General features: G+C 39.2%; 2 protein-coding genes across 2 annotated transcripts; both read right to left on the reverse strand.

Annotated features, from left to right (window-relative positions):
* Window positions 1–2,180: 2,180 nt before the first annotated feature.
* LOC308461863 (olfactory receptor 14A16-like) lies at window positions 2,181–3,098 on the reverse strand (the record flags this gene model as incomplete). The annotated part of the gene is made up of 1 exon (XM_080979028.1): window positions 2,181–3,098. The coding sequence occupies exon 1, from the start codon at window positions 3,042–3,044 to the stop codon at window positions 2,181–2,183; it is 864 nt and encodes a 287-aa protein (XP_080835154.1). The 5' UTR covers window positions 3,045–3,098.
* A 2,914-nt stretch (window positions 3,099–6,012) lies between these two features.
* Window positions 6,013–6,882, reverse strand: LOC308461864 (olfactory receptor 14C36-like; the record flags this gene model as incomplete). The annotated part of the gene is made up of 1 exon (XM_080979029.1): window positions 6,013–6,882. Exon 1 carries the CDS (start codon window positions 6,874–6,876, stop codon window positions 6,013–6,015), a length of 864 nt encoding a protein of 287 aa, XP_080835155.1. The 5' UTR covers window positions 6,877–6,882.
* Between the last annotated feature and the right edge of the window lie 13,956 nt (window positions 6,883–20,838).

The following is a 20,838-nucleotide window of genomic DNA, read 5'->3' on the forward strand; positions in this document are numbered from 1 at the left end:
CTAATAATCTCCTTTCCCTTCCTCCCCCACAACAAACACTCTGTGAGGTGAGTGAGGCTGAGAAACTTCAGAGAAGTGTGACTGGCCCAAGGTCACCCAGCAGCTGCATGAGAAGGAGCGGGAAATCAAACCTGATTCACCAGATTACGAGTCCACCACTCTTAACCACTACACCACACTGGCTCCTACATGGGGAGAAGGAGCGAGAGAGAAGCAGAGCTGTTCTGCTTGTCCCCCACTTCCAAACAAAGTATGCAGCAGACGGGAGAGGCATATAATGGGTATGGGAATGAACAAAGGTTGAGTGGAAATAAGGAGGTCATTAATTAAACTAGTTTTCCTCATTATATTTCAGAAAGCAAAACCTGTGTGACATTGTGTGGGAATCCTGAATTCTTGCCTAATATCACATTGAGGTTCTATATCTAAGCTTTATGCAAGGAGCATATGTGAATCTATCCCTGACAGTCCCTTTACACATAAAAGGAATATGCCTAATTACAAATGTGTCAGGAAAAAGCAAATCTGTCTGTTTTTAGAGGTTTGTAGACCCTTATGTGTTCTGCAAAAGGTTGAGGAATGACATTAAGCAAGTTGCAGTCAAAAACTTCTGCCACCACCACAGAGGAAGAAGAGACATTAGAGGAGGATGTGCCTGGTGCCTATCGTTGGGGCCATATCCTCTGCAGCAGCCCTTGAGGACTCTGGGGCAGCTTGTGCCTAAGTTTCCTACCTGCTCACTGCCTGCTTAGTGCCTGTAGTCATGTGCAACTTATAGGGTACATTCAATAAACTATCTTTATGATTTCTCTGTGTGTGCTGTGCATTCTTGTAGAGTGGGATTGCAATGCTGGATAAGGTGGGTGTTTAGGGTCTGTGCAGTGGGTGCAATGTGGGTGCAACATGGGTGTTCTGGTGTGCTCCCGTGTGCTTGCTTACCTGGCCACACTGTCCCATGCTGTTGGTGCACATACCTGTGTGATAAGAGCATGTGCTGATGTGTGGCACACACATTGTGCTGATTGCCTGCCCCAATGAGCACTGCTAGAGACTCTGTGTGCACTCTGTGCCCAGTTTGTTTGTATTCCTGTGCTGGCAATTATGAGCCATTTTCGGTGAGCTATCTCTACAGTTCATACACACCTGATCAGGGGACTTGGAAACTCTCCTTGTGTGTCACAAGTGCACCCCATTCCCTAGTAGGTAATGCCAGGTGAGCTAGCTCTCTGTGTTGTGGTGCTTTCTTTTAGCTCGACTAGGCTAGTGCTGGACATTTACAGGGTGTGAATTTATACAGGCTTAAGTTCCACCAACCTGCTGCATTCAAGAATGCTCAGTACGTCTCATGTGCCACATATGTGACAAATAATAATGTATGGAATGAATAACAAACAACATTCACTGAGATATATCCACTATCACATTGCACAAAACAAATTGAAGCAAGCGCTCATCCATACATCTGCTTGTCTCCTGCCTCATAAGTGCAGGTCAGAGTGGATTTCCACTTGTCCCATGCTTTTGAGGTACAGGTCCAAGCAATTTTGCCATGGCGTGTTGTTTTCCCCAGAAAACCCTTTCTTTAACAATAGACAAGAACAAAAACAAGAACAAACAGCCATCTGCAGAATGCACAGTTTCTGTTTGTTCCAATTCAGCTCTAAAGATTGGATTTTCCTGGGAGAATGTGGCAGGGCAAACAGAGGTGTGGCTGAGACCTGAAAGTATGTGCCTGTGTTGATGGAAGGAAGGTGAAATATTCTGAATATTCTGAATAAACAAAATCTTTATTTATTTCTTCTTATGTTTGTATTCTAACTTTCCACCAAATATAAATTAAGTAGATGTCATCAATAATGCAAATACAGTAAAATATAATAAAAGATGGCAGAACAGTAATAAAATACAAAGCAAAATAAAGCCATAAAGCAAGTTAGTTAAAATATTGGTAAGCATCTAATTAAAATGCTTTAAGAGGCCAAGAAGGTCATCAGAGATTAAAATAGCTAGGCCTCCCTGGACAAGGAATGCCTAAACTATTGTAAACTAAACTATTGTAAAAAGGTAGCAAAGTTTATTGTTACAGAAAACTATTATTACAGGAAAAAGCTATGTAAGGTGAGCTCAGTGCTTTTTTTAAAAAAAGCTGTATTGCAAGAAGAGATGAAACAAAAACAGGCTTATAGGTGAATGGGAGGCCTCTTTTTATTATTCCTACCAAAAATAAAACCCAGCAATTTCCACAAGGCAGTTTTGACATCTTTGTTTCTCATGCTATAGATTATTGGGTTCATCAGTGGAGGCACCACAGTATATAACACAGCAAGCACTTCATCCAGATGGTATGGAGAATTAGAGGTTGGCATTAAGTAGGTGAAGACAGAAGTGATGAATAATATGGAGACAACTGTGATGTGGGGAATGCAAGTGGAGAAGGCTTTCTGCCTGTTTGCCATGGAGGGCATTCTCAACACTGCAGTAAAGATCTGAACATAGGACATGACAATGAACACAAAGCAACCAAGACTTAACACAGCAGTAAATAGAAGAGCCCAAATTTCATTGAGGTATGAATCAGAGCAGGAGATTTTCACCAGGTGTGGGATTTCACAGAAGAACTGGTGGATGACATTGGAGCAGAAAGGAAGTGAAAAGACAGTACCAGTGTGCAAAGCAGCATTGAACAAACCAAACATCCATGCTCCACCTGCCATTTGAATGCAGTTACTCCATTTCATCATAGATGCATAGTGCAAAGGGTGACAGATGGCTACATATCGGTCATAGGCCATGGCAGTGAGGAGGAAGAAGTCTGATGATGCAAAAAGGATGAAGAGAAACGTTTGAGTAACGCACTGTGAATATGAAATCAGTCTTATGTTCATGAGAGAATTTGCCATGGATTTGGGAATGATGACGGAGATTGAGCCAACATCAAGGATTGATAAATTGACAAGAAAAAAATACATTGGGGTGTGCAGATGACTGTTGACAGCAACCAGGGTAATGATCAGAAGATTTCCCACCAGGGCAGTCAGGTACATTGCAAAGAAGATCACAAAGTGTAAAATCTGCAGATCTCGACCCCCAGAAAATCCTAGAAGTACGAAATTTTCAATCATTGTTATGTTGAGAATGGCATGAATCATATTTTGACTGTTGGAAGAAGAGAAACAGTATTGATTAATTCATTTGCACATAGAAGAAGGTGTCTTTATTATAAGTTCTGAAATATCTCCCTGTAATTTGCTACTTACCCCACCCCACCCCCATTTCCTGGTTGTAGTTTGTTTTTGTTCGTTCGTTTTTGTTCGTTTGCAAAAAGGCACTTCCAACGAACAGCACCCTCAGATTCTAGTGATTCCTTCAAACAGCTGTAGCACGCTTGTTCCCCATCCCACCCAATGTCATTTCTTAATTGTCCTTCATCCTGAGATGTCAGGAGTTTGCCATGGGGAGAAGAAGCCCCACTATGCAACCAGTGTTTCATTCCCAATTCTCTGGGTCAATACTCTTTAAGGCAAAACTCACAGTCTAGATTTGTGTAATTCTAACTCTGTGTTCTTGTGCTTAGAAAATAGCTCCATGCCTGAGGCTAAGCAGGTTTGGTCATGAATGTTATCATGATGGAAGAGTGTCAAGGAACCATAACCACTCTGAGATCTTTGGGGGGGGGGGGAATCTGGGGCGTACAGGTCAGAAATAAAATTATTATGCCTTGGATCCTATGATAACTTTATTTTGCCAGAGGAATTTTCCCATCCCTACCTCTCCCTAGCAGCCATTGATTTGTTGACAGCCTCCTCCCCAAACTTCCAGAGAGGCATTTCAGGGGTTGCAAGTGTATATTTTGGGGAGGATAGAAGGATAGATGCTGCTTCTCTGAACTTCAATTTATTTATCCATCTCAGAAGAAATAGATTGAAAATAAGAGAAGGTGCATGATTAAGACACTATTCTAGTGGGATAGAGCAGGATTGGGGATACTGAACATACAAATGAGGGGATAATAACCTAGAAAAAGAAAACAACAACAACATAGTAACAGTATAATAGCAATGATATTTAAAAAAATAAAGATGGAAAAAAGCAAAAAAATTGGAATAGAATTAAGTGGAAGGAATTAAAGGAATATCAAGAAAGGAGATCTGAGGACACAAGATTGAAGGACACAGATGGGTACTATATTTTTCTATATATTTCTTTGGCAATTCTGCTTCAAATGATTTATCAGCAAAATGGTTTCTATTTACCTTCAGTCTAGGTGTCTCTCCCTTTTTCTGACACCTCTTAATCTTTCACTCAGTAAAGTGTGAACAAATCAGGTGTATATTTTCCATTTTCCCCTCAGATTTGCCATAATTCTTTCACATCCCATGCAATTGCAAGTGATTCCTCTCTTTTTCTTCTATCAGATCACAGCAACTCATCTTGGGTTGACAGGTGTGTCTTGGAGAAAGAACTTGTTTCAAACAGCAGTAAAAGAGGCAGGCTTATGTGATAGGAGACATATCTACCTGAATCATTTTGTTCTCTAAAGATTTACTCCCTGTTTACCGGAATAGCTCAGCATTAATGGCACAGAGTGGCTACAATGCTGACTTTTCTGACTACAACAGCCTACTTTCAAAGTTTGCAATCGAAGGCTATGTTGCATTGCATTTTCCAGTTGTCAATATCCAGTGAGACCCAGAGAGCTCTTCTTTTGAATTTCCAAACATGCCCACATGGAATAGGGAGGCAATGTTTAAGTCATCCACCCAAGGGAACAAATGTAATAGCTGAATTGTAGCAGAGGCTGAGACAATGCCAGCTCTTTAGCATCATTCTAAGGAATGGAAGATTTTCCTTCATCATTAGGTAAATTGTTGTACACCCACAAATAATCAAAGATACTAGGGAACACCAAGAAAAATTCTGATAACCATTTAGCTTAAGGTTAGCAGATGTCCCCGTTTCCCGGGGACAGTCCCCGGATTTACAAATCAGTCCCCTGACAAAATCCTATCATTCCTACTGAAGTTGAAAAGTGTCCCCAGATTCATTGAAAAAAATCTGGTAACCTTAATTTAGTTGCAATACAGACACACATGCATTAAAGTAACTTGGGGTAATAGCATCAGAAATATCCTTCCCCTCAAGAGAATATAAGAGCAAAAGAAGATTTTATGTGGATGCAACCAGAAGTCTATTTAGGCCAGCATCCTATTTTCCAAAGCAGACAACCAGATGTTTTTGGAAACCCATAAGCAGAACCCATTCATGCAACTGGTACTTGAAAGTATCTGAACTTGCAACTTGTGATGGACATCATTACTAGTAGCTATTGAGAGATCATTTATTCTCTGAATTGCCTAATCATTTATAAAACTGTGTTAAATTCACCACATCTCATGGCAACAAAATTATGTTTAGATATAGTAGTAAGGAGGGTTACATCATGAAACACAGCTCTCTATGAATGAAAGGTTTATATTCCAGAGAAGTGCAGCAGCAGATATGCTGGGTAGATGCACTGGATAGAGCAAGCTTGCTTCAGAAGGCTGAAAAGTGGGGTGCCTAGCAAGCAAAAAAAACATGAGAAGATAAGGAATAAGAAGGGACAGCTTCTTCATCCAGAAAGACTAAAAGGGGGTGTGAGTAAGCCCTGTTATAACCAGTTGGCCTGCTCTGAGGTAAACGAGGTTATGATTGCAGGCATAGTCATGTATAGATACCATATTTTTCCGTGTATTGCACGATGCTTTTTTGACACAAAAATCATGTCAAAAAACTGGGGTTGTCTACATATAGAGGTAGATAAAACATGTATAAGTCATAATGCTTTCCAGGACACAAAATACAGAAAGAATGATCTCTCTCAGGTTTCTGTTTGCAAAATGGCAATATAATTTATTACTGCAGAAAACTGTTGTTACAGAGATAAGCTTCTATATTAATAATATTGTATTATTATTATTATTATTATTATTATTAATCTGCATTGCAAGATAAGATCAAAGAGGAACAGGATTAAAGGCAAATGGGAGGCATCTTTTTAGTTTTCTTACCAAAATTAAAATTCAGCAACTTCCACAAGGCAGTTTTGACATCTTTGTTCCTCATGCTGTAGATTATTGGGTTCATCAGTGGAGGCACCACAGTATATAACACAGCTAGCACTTCATCCAGGTGGTATGGAGAATTAGAGGTAGGCATTAAGTAGGTGAAGACAGAAGTGAATAATAATATGCAGACAACTGTGATGTGGGGAATGCAAGTGGAGAAGGCTTTCTGCCTGTTTGCCATGGAGGGCATTCTAAACACTGCAGTAAAGATCTGCACATAGGACATGACAATGAACACAAAGCAACCAAGACAAACTGATGTACTAAAAAGAAGGGCCCATATTTCACTGAGGTATGAATCAGAGCAGGAGATCTTAAGTAAGCGTGGTATCTCACAGAAGAACTGGTGGATGACATTGGAGCAGAAGGGCATTGAAAAAACAGTACCAGTGTGCAAAGCAGCATTGAGCAAACCACACATTAATGTTCCACCTGCCATCTGGATGCAACTACTCCATTTCATCATGGATGCATAGTGCAAAGGGTGGCAGATGGCCACATATCGGTCATAGGCCATGACAGTGAGGAGGAGGAGGTCTGATGACACAAAAAACACGAAGAAAAACACTTGTGCGACACATTGTGAATATGAAATCAGCCTTATGTTCATGATGGAATTAGCCAGAGATTTGGGAATGATGGTAGAGGTTGATCCAAGGTCCAGAATTGATAAGTTGAGAAGAAAGAAATACATTGGTGTGTGCAGGTGCCTGTTGACAGCTATCAGGATAATGATCAGAATATTTCCCATCAGGATAGCCAGGTACATTGCTAAGAAGATCAAAGATTGCAAAATTTGCCATTCTCGGTCCCCCAAAAATCCCAGAAGTAGAAAATTTTCAATGACAGTTATGTTGGGCACAGCCTCCATCATATTTTGACTGTTGGAGAGCAGAAAAAATTATCAATTCATTGCACATAAAAGAAGCTATATTCTTGATTTTTTTCCACCAATTTCAGAATTGTATAAACTTTCATGTAGGATTTCTTTCTATTGTTTTTTTGTTAAATATATGATACCACCATTTTAGCTTTCCCATTGAATTGTTTTCCTTCCTTGGCAGATAATAGATAATAACAATAGTAATATTTTAACAGGGGGGAGAATGAATGAATGGAATTAAGCTGAGTGATTTAAATGGTGTCAATGAAGGAGAAATGGGGGGGTTGAAGAAAAAATCTCCAAAAAAAATAGAGGTCAAAGATATAAGACTTACAGTGGTGCCCCGCAAGACGAATGCCTCGCAAGACGGAAAACCCGCTAGATGAAAGGGTTTTCCATTTTGGAGGTGCTTCGCAAAACGAATTTCCTATGGGCTTGCTTCGGAAGACGACAATGCCTTGCGAGTTCCTGCGGGGTTTTTTTCCTTCCCCCCCCCCCTTTTTCTAAGCCGCTAAGCCGCTTATCAGCTGATCTGATCAGCCGATAAGCCACTAAAAGCCGCTAATAGCGCTAATAGCGCTAATCCGCTAATCCGTCAATGGGCTTGCTTTGCAAGACGAAAAAACCGCTAGACGAAGAGAATCACAGAACGGATTCTTTTCGTCTTGTGAGGCACCACTGTACTTTATTTTCTCATAGGTTTTATCAAGTTGATATTTGCAATTCTGCTCCAGATCCTTTATTAGCAAAATTGCTTCTATTTACCTTGATTCTAGATGTCTCTATTCTTTTGTTCCCCCTCAATGAAGTACAAGCAAGTCAATTATATATCTTCCCTTCCCTTTTTATTTCCTCAGATTTATATTTCTTTCACATTTCATGCAATTGTGGGAGATTCCTCTCACTCTCTCCTCTGTCAGGTTCAAAATCTCCTCAGGCTACACAGGAGGAAAGGCTTATTTCAAACAGCAGCAAAAGGGACAGACTTATGTGGTGGTGGAAATATAAATCTGACTCCTATTGGTCTCTAAAGCTTAACTCCCACTTTCCCTGAATAGCACAGCACTAATGGCCCAGTGCCAGTGTCAATTAAATGTTCTATTCCCGGTAATGATTCTTAAGAGTTCTCACTGCATCAGCCTCTGCAACCATTTCACTATTGCATTCATTCTCTTGGGTCGATGACTTAAACATTACCTTCCTGTTGCATATGAGAATGATTAGAAACAGAAGAGGAAGGTCTCTCTGGGTCTCATTGAGTATACAGCAGAAGAAAGTTAGACAATTGGGATACCTGTTTGCAGCTCGGAGGGCGGTCAATTGTAGACTGAAAAGCGAATTTCCCTTCAACATTAGGGAAGTAAATATACAGCCATGAAACAGCAAACATCGTAGGCAGGATCCAGCAAGGTACTCATACCCTTATAGCTGCAATGTGCACACACTCATGACAGTTATTCAGGAGTGCAATGAAGGCTCCAACACCATTTTCTACTGTGGCCATCATCAATTTCTCCCCCCCCCCCCCACTTTCCCCCCAGTGTTTTCTGCTTTATTAAATTTAGTTGATAACATAACATATATGTAGTATTTCAGAAGTTACAAATAGAAGTCAGTTCATTCCTATACAATACAAATCACCATACCTTCTTGCTTGACTACATAAGACTGCTCGTCACCTCCCAATGTATTTACAAATTCTACTTATTCAGTTATACAAATAATTATTACTTTGCTTTTTTGTTGTTGTTGATAAACACAGAAACCATTCAAATGCTACCATAGATGCCACACCGCTGTTGTATTTCTTTAAATATTTCTTGAACATGTCCCATTTTTGAATAAAGCTTTGATTTGTATTGCCTCTCAGCCTGTTAGTCATATGTGACATTATGGCAAATTCTAGTAATTTATTCTGCCAATCAATTTTTGTAGCCATCATCAATTTCACCATAGCTTTCCTAGTTGACTTCATCATCTTCAGTACGCTGATGTTTTTCAGTGTCTGGGTCTCTTTTATACCAGTGTACCTAGGTGCCAAGGAAACATATTACCTGTTGTGGATATGTTTGCCATCTTTGCTTCTTGTACTGGGCTATTGTCAAAGGCTTTAAAGTTCCTTCAGTCCATTCCTAAATGTATCTTAAAGAGTTCTGGGTAGTGCAGTGAAGCTGTAGGTGGTGTGTTGAAGGAGTAGTGCTCTCCTAACATTCCAGTGAAGGAGAATCTCATAATTTCAGGTATTTCTGCCCTTGTCAACCTCATCATCTCCTCACCTTTCCTTCCTGGTAAACAGCAGGAACTCAGTTGCTGGGAGGTCAGCTGAGAGCTATGTCCCACCACACTTTCCACAAATGGTGTAGTGGGTATACAGTTCACTGGTGACAGCTAGATGTCAGACAGAGCTATCTAGCATAGGGATGTGGATATAATATTGGGTTCAGGAACATTGAATGCGGTACATTCTATTCTGGGATACAAATTTCAAATCAACGGCATAATTGTAGAACAAATGTTACTTTACAAAGGTCATCTCCCAAGACTGGTGGTTTATTAAGTGTGTATTCTGCAAATATATTGACACAATAATAGTGCAGAAGTGGTAATTTGTTCAGTTTTAGTTTGCTCTGCAATGCTTTTCCAATGCTGCCACATTATTGTTGTCCAGAGGGGTCACAGTAAAACAAAAATAAACCAGAAAATGTGTGATATGAAAAATTATGGGGTTTCAGCAGAAGCACTAACAAGAAATGAAGCAGCATAATCACTCCAAAGCATTTTCAGCTACAAACAGTATTGAATGAGAAATCACACATGATCCTCTCAATAGCAATGTGAGCAGATATGATCAGGAATGTGCAATAAAAAGGATATTAGGTGGGGGGGCAAGCAAGGATACTACATTACGTGACAAAATAGTCTAAGCTCATCAGGGAAACAAACAAATTTCAGCCTATAGATATGTTACTTCTCACTTTTAAGGCTTTTTTGTAAACCGGGGGGGGGGGTGTCCCAGACCACTTGCACATTCCTTTAAGCACCGGGACAGCTAATGAAATGAAGAATGCATATGGATAAAGAAGCTCTCTGTTTTCATATAGAGTCCAGCATACACTTTCAACATCACGTTCAATTTTCTTCACTACAGAAGGAAAGTAAATACTATATAGTATTTATTTGTTATTTACTTATTATACAAGTTTCTCATTCCATTCACTTCTTTAGACTATGGAAGGGAAAGATATACATACATAGGAAGCACAATGTATTTTTGCATAACAAAACAAATGTTACAAGACAATAATCTTAAGCTGCATCACAAGACAAGTTGGAAGAAGAAAACTCATAGGAGAATCAGAGCCATATTTTTATTCTTTTTAGCAAGAATAAAACCCAACAAATTCCACAAGGCAGTTTTGACATCTTTGTTCCTCATAGTGTAAATTATTGGGTTCAGCAGTGGAGGCACCACAGTATACAACAAAGCAAGCACTTGATCTAAATTATATTCTGAGTCAGAGGTTGGAATAAGATGGGTAAAAATGGCAGTACTGACTAATATGGAGATAACAGTGATGTGGGGAATGCAAGTGGAGAAGGCTTTCTGCCTGTTTGCCATGGAGGGCATTCTCTGTTACGATATGGATGCAATGCAGCAGCGAGCTGCAGCTAGCTGGAAAGCAAAACATGATGGGAATGTTGGGACTGTCCCGTGGGAACAGAGGGACAGTCTATTCACAGTGCTGAGCACCGGATTTAGCTCAGAGTGTAATATGACCTGTACAGGAAGTACAGGAGGTGGAGTTTGTCTCTCTGCTGTTGGAGTTTGAAGAGAGCAGACGTGTTTCTCTGTAACGCTGCAAAGACAGAAATAAAGGCATGTAAATACATTTCTGTCTATCTCTTTCCCCTGCCTGGGGGCAGGGAAGAGTGGTGTGTTCTTCTCACACTTGAGGAGGATCGCCGATCGTGACCTAGCCTGGATCCTGCTTGGGAATGCAGACAGGGAGGTCAACAGGAGATCAAGCCGGGTGCCTGGAGAGTGGCCAGTTTCTCCTGAGAGGCAAGATTTCCTGACATCCTCAACACTGCAGTAAATATCTGAACATAGGACATGATAATGAACACAAAGCAGCCAAGACCTATTGTGAAACTCAAAAGAAGAGCCCAAATCTCAGTGAGGTATGAATCAGAACAGGAGATCTTCAGTAGGTGTGGAATTTCACAGAAGAACGGGTGGGTGACATTGGAGCAGAAAGGAAGTGAATAAACAGTACCAGTGTTCAAAGCAGCATAAAGGAAGCCTGCCATCCAGGCTCCACTTGCCATCCAGATACAGCTACTCCATGTCATCATAGACGAATAGTGTAAAGGGTGGCAAATGGCTACGTATCGGTCATATGCCATGACAGTGAGGAAGAAGAAGTCCGATGACAGGAAATGGATGAACAAAAACAGTTGTGTGACACACTGTGAATATGAAATCAGCTTTATGTTCATGAGGGAATTGGCCATTGATTTTGGAATAATGACAGTGGTTGACCCAACATCAAGCACTGATAGGTTGACAAGAAAGAAATACATGGGGTGTGCAGGTGACTGTTGATGGCTACGAGGATAATGATAAGAAGATTTCCCATCAGAATAGTCAGGTATATTGCTAAGAAGATCACAAAGTGCAAAAATTGCCATTCTTGGTCCCCTGAAAATCCCATGAGTAGAAAATTGTCAATGATTGTTATGTTGGACATGTCATCTATAAGATATTGGCTGCTGAAGGAAGAGCAGAAAAATAATGATCCCGTGCACATAAACAATGTGTGTTCATTCTAAGGTCTTATCCCCCCCCCCTTAATTTTAGAACTATATTTACTGCCATGTATGATACTTTTTATTACTTTATTGTTAAATGAATGACCTCATAATTTCAGTTTTCCCAATATAGTATTTTACTGGACCCAAACAAATTTTGTGCCAACAGAAAGGCATTTCCACTAATAAGTCCCCAACCACCTGCAGCCTACTTGAGTCTCTTCAAATTGCATTTCTAAGGGTCCTTCAGTACAGAGAGTGTGGTGTTAGCAGTGTGGGAAAAGGCATAGGAAAGCCCTATTGCACAGACACAGATCTCCTAGCACCTCAGAAAGCTGAACTAGTTTCGCTAGGAACACTACCTGGATGGAAGAGTGTCATTGAATCATGTGTTGGCCACCCAGAGTTCTTTCACAAAGACAAAAGTGTCATAAATAAATAAAATTACAAAGGTGTGGGACCCATGTTGTTAGGAGCCCCTTCTACAAAATGGCACAGAGGCTTCTCAGGGGTCACAGACAGATGCAAGGATAGCCATATATTTCTTATGAAAACATATTAATTTTATCTATCTCGAGGATCCAAGTCAATATGATTCTTGTGAGTTTACTTTGCCATATGGTCCTATGCTGCAGGTGATTCCTTAACCTCCTTACTCACAAGCCATTATCTCTGTCCCCAATCTTGCCTCATCTTCCTAACAGGGGATATACAGTGGTACCTCAGGTTACAAACATTTCAGGCTACAGACGCTTCAGGTTACAGACTCCACTAATCCAGAAATAGTACCTCGGGTTAAGAACTTTGCTTCAGGATGAAGAGGAGTGGTGATCTATGCAAAGGAGAGCCTATCACCAAAGTTTTTATTTAAAGATGAGCAAGAAAGAATTTTGGCAATTGAAATTCAGACCCAAGGAGAAAAGTTTTTGCTATTAGGAATATATGCACCGAATGAGGGGAAATCAGAATTTTTTAAGAAGCTGCATGAGATCATGCTGGACTATCTGGACTATAGCAACATCATTATGATGGGAGATATGAACGGGGTAGTCTCCACAAATATGGACAAGTCGCAAAATCAAAATTTATCAAAAGACGGCAGACTACCTAAAACTTTTTTTGATCTAACTGACAACATGGACGTGCTTGACATATGGAGGATAAAGAACCCCCTAGGGAAAGAAGGAACATTCTTCTCTGAAGCCCATCTGTCATGGACAAGAATCGACCAAATATGGATAACTAGAGGTCTGGCACCCAAGACTAGAAAAGTGGAAATCTGCCCAAAAACCTGCTCCAACCATAACGCTATGAAAGTGGAATTGAGACTAATTCCAACCGGTTCCTTCAGATGGAAGATGAATGACACCTTGCTAAGAGATCAGGAGATTGTGAAGAAGGCCCAAAAGACCTTAAAAGACTATTTTGATATAAATTTGAAAACTACAGTGGAAAAAAGAGTAATCTGGGATGCAAGTAAAGCTGTTATGAGAGGGTTTTTGATACAACAGAATACGATAAAGAAAAGACTTTGGAATGAAAAAAAAGGATAAGATCCTAGAGAAGATAAGAGATGGTGAGAAAAAATTGAGATCAAAACCCAAATCACAGGAGGTTCTGAGAGAAATCAAATTCCACCAAGCACAATATGCTAAATTGATAAATCAAGAAGTTGAGTGGAAAATCAAACTAATGAAACAAAGATCATTCGAATCAGCAAATAAGTGTGGGAAACTGCTAGCATGGCAGTTGAAAAAGAGACAAAAATTGAATACGGTTACAAACTTAGAGATTAAGGGAGAAATATTCAGAAACCCGAGGAAATTAGAAAGTGCTTCCAGAGATACGTTAAACAACTTTACACACAAGGGCCGCAGAAAGAGACTGAGATAGACCAATTTTTAAAAACCAATGGACTACCAAAATTATCCCAGGAAAAGAGAACAATCCTGAATTGTAAGATAACACAACAGGAAATTGAGGGTGCCATTCAGAATATGCAACTAGGTAAATCTCCAGGGCCTGATGGACTCACCTCCAAGTACTATAAGACATTGAAAGACTTCTTGATACAACCATTACTGGAGGTCTGTAATCAGATTATGGAGGGGAAGAAGGCACCGGAATCGTGGAAAGAAGCTTTCATCACATTGATACCTAAATTGGAAACTGAAAAAACCCAACTCAAGAACTACCGTCCCATCTCACTCCTAAATGTGGATTATAAAATTTTTGCAGATATTTTGGCAAATAGATTTTAAAAAGTATTAAATGAAGTAATTCATAAAGATCAGGCAGGCTTTCTCCCAGGTAGACATTTATCTGATAACACCAGGAACATTATTGACATTTTGGAACTTTTGCAAACTAACACTAATACTAAAGCAGTGTTAATTTTTATTGATGCTGAGAAGGCCTTTGACAACATTTCCTGGAAATTTATGAAGAAAAATCTTGAAGGGATGGGAGTGGGACGGAGGTTTGAAAATGGAATAGAAGCAATCTATTCAGAGCAAAAAGCTAAATTGATAGTCAACAATGTGGTGACAGAAGAGTTCAAAATTGAAAAAGGAACACGACAAGGTTGCCCTATATCCCCTCTGTTATTTATTTCAGTTCTGGAGGTACTGTTGAACATGATTAGGGAGGACCGGTTGGTGCAAGGAGTACAGGTCGGAGTGAAACAATACAAATTAAAAGCTTTCGCAGATGACTTGGTTTTAACACTACAGGAGCCAGAATCTAGTACGAAAAGAGTTTTAGAACTGATTCACGAGTTTGGTCGGGTGGCGGGATTTAAATTGAACAAGCAAAAAACGAAGGTTTTGGGGGGAAAATTGACATTTGTGGAATCAGAAAGGTTTCAGAAGGAGACAGAGTTAAATGTGGTTAAAAAAGTGAAATACCTAGGGGTTAATTTGACTGCTAAAAATTTGAACTTATATAAGGACAATTATGAAAAATGTTGGTCAGATATTAAAAAGGATCTAGAAACTTGGTCAAGATTGAAACTTTCCTTGTTGGGTCGAATTGCAGCTATAAAGATGAATGTATTGCCAAAGATGTTGTTTTTGTTTCAAACCCTACAGATTGTGGACAGAGTGGAATGTTTTGGAAAGTGGCAGAGAGATATTTCAAAATTTGTCTGGCAGGGCAAAAAGCCCCGAATAAAATTTAAAATACTAACTGATGCAAAAGAAAGAGGGGGGTTTGCCCTGCCGGACTTAAGGTTATATTATGAAGCTGCGGCTTTCTGCTGGATGAAAGATTGGCTACTTCTTGAGAACACTGATGTCCTAGATCTGGAAGGGTTCAATAATGCTTTTGGATGGCATGCATATTTGTGGTACGACAAGGTAAAGGTTCATAAAGGGTTCAAAAACCATATTGTCAGAAAAGCAATATTCATTGTCTGGACAAAATACAAAGACTTATTGGAAAATAAAACTCCTAGATGGTTATCACCAATGGAGGCTAAGGCCCGGAAAAGACTCAATATGGAGGCCGGTTGGCCGAAATATTGGGAAATAATAGAAAAAATTGGAGAAAATTGGAGGTTGCAGAGCTTGGAGAAATTAAAGAACAAGGTGCGAGATTGGTTACATTACGCTCAAATCAAATAGGTTTTTAATTTGGATAAAAAGATAGGATTCCAGGTGGAAAAATCGAAATTAGAGACAGAACTGTTAGAACCAAAGACTAAGGTACTTTCGAGAATGTATAACTTGCTGCTTAAATGGAATACTCAGGACGAGACAGTTAAATCAGCCATGATAAAATGGGCTCAGGATATTGGGCATAACATCATGTTTGAGGACTAGGAAAGGTTATGGACCACTGGAATAAAATTCACGGCATGTAATGCCTTGAAGGAGAATATTATGAAAATGATATATAGGTGGTACATGACCCCAGTCAAGCTAGCAAAAATATATCACCTGTCTGATAACAAATGTTGGAAATGTAAGGAGGCTGAAGGAACATTCTTTCATCTCTGGTGGACCTGTCCAAGAGTGAAGGCTTTCTGGGAAACGATTTATAATGAGTTAAAAAAGGTATTTAAATATACCTTCACTAAGAAACCAGAGGCCTTCCTCTTGGGCATCGTCGGCCAGAAAGTGTTAAAAAAAGATAGAACTTTCTTTATGTACGCGACTACAGCAGCAAGGATACTTATTGCAAAGTATTGGAAGACACAAGATTTGCCCACACTGGAAGAATGGCAGATGCAATTGATGGACTATATGGAACTGGCGGAAATGACTGGCAGAATCCGAGATTCGGGAGAAGAAACAATGGAAGAGGACTGGAAAAAGTTTAAGGACTATTTACAAAAACAGTTTAAGTTGTATGAATGTTAAGAAATTGCACGACTTAGAAAAATATGGTTCCAGTAAATTTATGGTAAAATTATGTTACAATTAATTGACAATAATCATTTTAAGCTAAGAAATTTAATATTTGAGAAGTACAAAATAAGGTATGACACAAGGTAATAATTTGCTGATATTGTTAATGCCGAGAACGCAGGGTAAGGGAGACGTGAGGAAGTCCAATTAGTTATATTTTAAAAAAAAAAAGGTATGGAAAGTGTTATTTTTCTTTTTCTTCTTTCTCTTTTTCTTATACTCGTATCTTTACTTGTTAACTCTTTTGATATGTGTTTCTCTGTTTTATGCTTGAAAACGTAATAAAAATATTTATATATAAAAAAAAGAAAGAACTTTGCTTCAGGATGAGAACAGAAATTGTGCGGCGGCGGCAGCGGGAGGCCCCATTAGCTAAAGTGGTACCTCAGGTTAAGAACAGTTTCAGGTTAAGAACGGACCTCCAGAATGAATTAAGTACTTAACCCAAGGTACCACTGTATCACATTTGGAAAGAAATAGTAGAAATTCCATACTATGTACAGGGTTTAAAACAAAAGTAGTAGAAGTCGTGTGGTGTGTATGGGGTGTTTGGAGAGGGAGAATGTGTCTGGTGGGGGACACGTCATGCTCCTTTCTGGGGTAGTTTATCCTCCTTTGGTCCCCACCATGCACTCAGCTCTCACCTGTGGCTCCTTGATGCTGTCTCCTCACATTTCATGCCAGTATGAGAGATCCATCACAGTCTCTTCTCTGTTGGATTCACAGCTCCTTTTGTTTCACAGGTGCATGTTAGAGGAAAAGCGTCTTTTAAAAGCACTAAGAGGGGAGACTTATGTGATGGTGGAAGTATGTTGCTGACTTCTGTTGGTCGCTAAAGATTACCTCCTTCTTCCTCCGAATTGCACAGCACTAACAGCCCAGAGCCACTGCCAAAATAGGTCACTTTTCTAGGAGCAATAGACCACCTTCAAAGTTTTCAGTCTTAGGCTATCTCTCATCATGAATTGCTGCTGTCTACCTTTCTCAGGCTATCTTTCTCATGCTGCACGCACAGTGAGACCCAGGCAAGGATTCCTCTTCTGTTTCTTATCATACCCATATGGAATTGGGGCGGGGGAACTGCAATGCTTAAGTAATTAATGCAACAGTAACATTGTTGCAGAGGCTGATGCAATGGCAGCTCTTCAGCATCCCTGCTAGGCATTGGGGAAATCCCTTCATCATTAGGGAAGCAATCATAGGCCTGCAAAACACCACCGTTGTAGGCAGGATCCCTCAAATTGCAGATAACCATAGAATTGCAACATGCATACACTACATGTCCAGCATATGGAAGAGCAGTTTCCACCCATCCTACAGTATGTATCTCCACACAGAGATATATGCCACAATAAATTTCTGAATGTTAAAAGTACCAAGAGATTTTTGTAGGTGTGTGGGTGAATGAGATGTTCTTTGACAATGAAAATTATACACCATTATGTGGGTGTGGGACTTGATATTAATGGGGGGGAATCACTCGCAACGTTGAAAACCCAGGAAAGTACACAAAATCAGAAAAGTTTTGTAAAACATGCTTCAGCTTTATTTCCAATTCAACTTCAAGAGAACATGGCTATAGTCCACCAGTCATGATAACATTTTGAAAGGTATTTGTATTTGAAAGAGAAATATTCATATATATTTTTAATTAGAGATTTCTTGGTTTGCAAAGGTATGTGCAATGTCTCTTTTTCAAGTTACATTTTCTACAGATCAGTTTCATTTGTTGAGACATTAGTGTTATTTAAAAAGCACTGGGACTGTGCTCAGTGGAAGGCTCTTTTTTCCCTTTCTTGTGTTTATTATGTAAATGATAGATGAACCTCTTTAAAAAGACAATAAAAAACTCACACTAACTCTGTTTTGGTTCAGCTTTAGGCACTGCACATGTCTGTTAATGTTCTTTCCTTCAGCAGAGCATTGTGATTTTTTTTAAGATATAGGGGCACATCTTGACCTCACACAGGTACACTGTAATCCTTGGTTCTAGATTCAGGTAGGTAGCCGTGTTGGTCTGACACAGTAGAAATATCTATTTTTAAAAAATTAAAAATTGTCCAGTAGCACCTTAGAGACCAACTAAGTTTGTTCTTGGTATGAGCTTTCATGTGCATGCACACTTATACAGAAGTGCAATCCTGTTACAGATGCAGCCAAAGGCAGCCCTGAAACCCCCAAGACAAATCCAGCCAACTAGCCATATGTTGTGTCATGCTATGTCATTCCCCACCATTGTCTTTTACTTTTACAATGATATTTTATTGAAAATTTTCCACAAAAACAAAAAAAAATTAACATCCACAAAGGAAACAACAAAGATAAGAAAAAAACAATCACCAAATATCAACAATTCCAACAACAACAAACAAAAAGAAAAGACAAAAAAAAAGAAAAAATACAAAAAAAAAAAATTAGCATAAAAAGAACACTCTTTTATGTTAGTAACTTTCAATACCTTACTCTCTTTGCTTCCACCCGCCTTCCCTTCTTGTATTCTATTTTAAAAGTTAATTCAGCAAGATCGTTTAATATTCATTCTAGATTTTTATCCATCCCTTTATAGTCTAAATTATCTTAATCGCTAGAACCCCTTAACTTCATTTTCAGAGCCTTCAATATTCATAAATTTTACAGTATTTTTGTAGATAAATTTTAAACTTCTTCCAATCCTCTTCCATCTGCTCCTCTCCTTGATCTCGGATTCTGCCGGTCATCTCCGCCAGTTCCATATATTCGATCACTTGCATCTGCCATTCTTCCAAGGTGGGTAAATCTTGCGTCTTCCAATGCTTTGCGATGAGTATTCTTGCTGCTGCTGTGGCATACATAAAAAAAGTTCTATCCTTCTTTGGCACCAGTTGGCCGACTATGCCCAGGAGGAAGGCCTCTGGTTTCTTCAGAAAAGTATACTTAAATACTTTTTTCAGTTCATTATAGATCATTTCCCAGAACGCCTTGATCCTTGGGCACGTCCACCAAAGGTGAAAGAATGTCCCTTCGGTTTCTTTACATTTCCAACATTTGTTATCAGGCAAATGATAGATTTTTGCAAGCTTGACTGGTGTCATGTACCACCTATAAATCATTTTCATAATATTTTCTCTTAAGGCATTACATGCCGTAAATTTCATACCGGTGGTCCACAACCGTTCCCAGTCAGCAAACATAATATTATGACCAATGTCTTGTGCCCATTTTATCATAGCCGATTTAACCGTTTCCTCCTCCGTATTCCATTTCAACAGCAAATCATACATTCTCGACAGTGTCTTAGCTTTGGGTTCTAATAATTCTGTTTCTAACTTTGATTTTTCCACCTGGAAACCTTTTTTCCTGTCCAAGTTATAGGCCTCTCTTATTTGAAAATAATGTAACCAATCCCGCACCTTATCTTTAAGTTTCTCATAACTCTGCAATTTCAGCCTGTCCCCTTCTTGTTCCAAAATTTCCGAGTATCTCGGCCATTTAGATTCCATATTAAGCTTTTTCAGAGCTTTAGCCTCCATTGGTGACAGCCACCTAGGGGTCTTACTTTCCAGCAAATCTTTATATCTCATCCAGACGTTAAATAGTGCTTTCCTAACAATATGATTTTTAAAGCCTTTATGAACTTTAGCTTTATCATACCACAGATATGCATGCCACCCAAAAGCATTATCAAATCCCTCTAAATCCAATATGTCAGTGTTCTCAAGAAGTAGCCATTCCTTCATCCAGCAGAAAGCTGCTGCTTCATAATATAACTTAAAATCTGGCAGGGCAAACCCCCCTCTATTCTTAGTATCAGTAAGGATTTTATATTTTATTCTGGGCTTTTTGCCCTGCCAGACAAATCTAGAAATTTCTTTTTGCCACTTCTTGAAACAGTCCATCTTGTCAATGATTTGTAACGTCTGAAACAAAAATAACATTCTTGGCAATACATTCATTTTGATAACCGCAATTCTACCCAATAAGGAAAGCTTCAAGTTTGTCCAAATTTCAAGATCTTTTTTCACTTCCAACCAACACTTCTCATAGTTATCTTTAAATAAATTACCATTTTTTGAAGTCATGTTCACCCCAAGGTATTTCACTTTTTTAACCAATGATAAACCTGTTTCTCTCTGAAACTCTTCCTTCTCAATTGATGTCAAATTCTTCTCTAAAACCATTGTTTTTGATTTATTCATTTTAAAACCTGCCACCTGACCAAATTCTTCTATTAATTCCAAAGCTCTATTAGCACTGGGGATCGGCTCCTTTAATGTCAAAACTAGGTCATCCGCATATGCTTTAAGTTTATATTGTTTAGCTCCGACCTGTATACCCTGAACATTCCCCACCATTGTCTAAGACCCAGGATAAAATGGAGGTTCCTCACATCCCTGGCTGGTGGGCAGAGTTCAGTTTCATAGGCCACAAATTGTGTGCAGAGCAGGTCTGATATAAGAAAGTCATGCAGTTAGATTTCTAGCACACCAGAAGACAGAAGAGGATATAGCTGGTTTAAAAACTACATTTTGACTATATAAAGGTACTATATTGTAAATATATATAGCATAAACCACACTAATAAAGATAAAATGAGGCCCAAGTAAACAATGTTAGAAAATAGAAATATAAACCTGAAGGTCGAACACCA

This window comes from Podarcis pityusensis (genome assembly GCF_964106645.2).
Source record: "Podarcis pityusensis genome assembly, chromosome: 13".
In the NCBI taxonomy this organism is placed as follows: Eukaryota; Metazoa; Chordata; class Lepidosauria; order Squamata; family Lacertidae; genus Podarcis; species Podarcis pityusensis.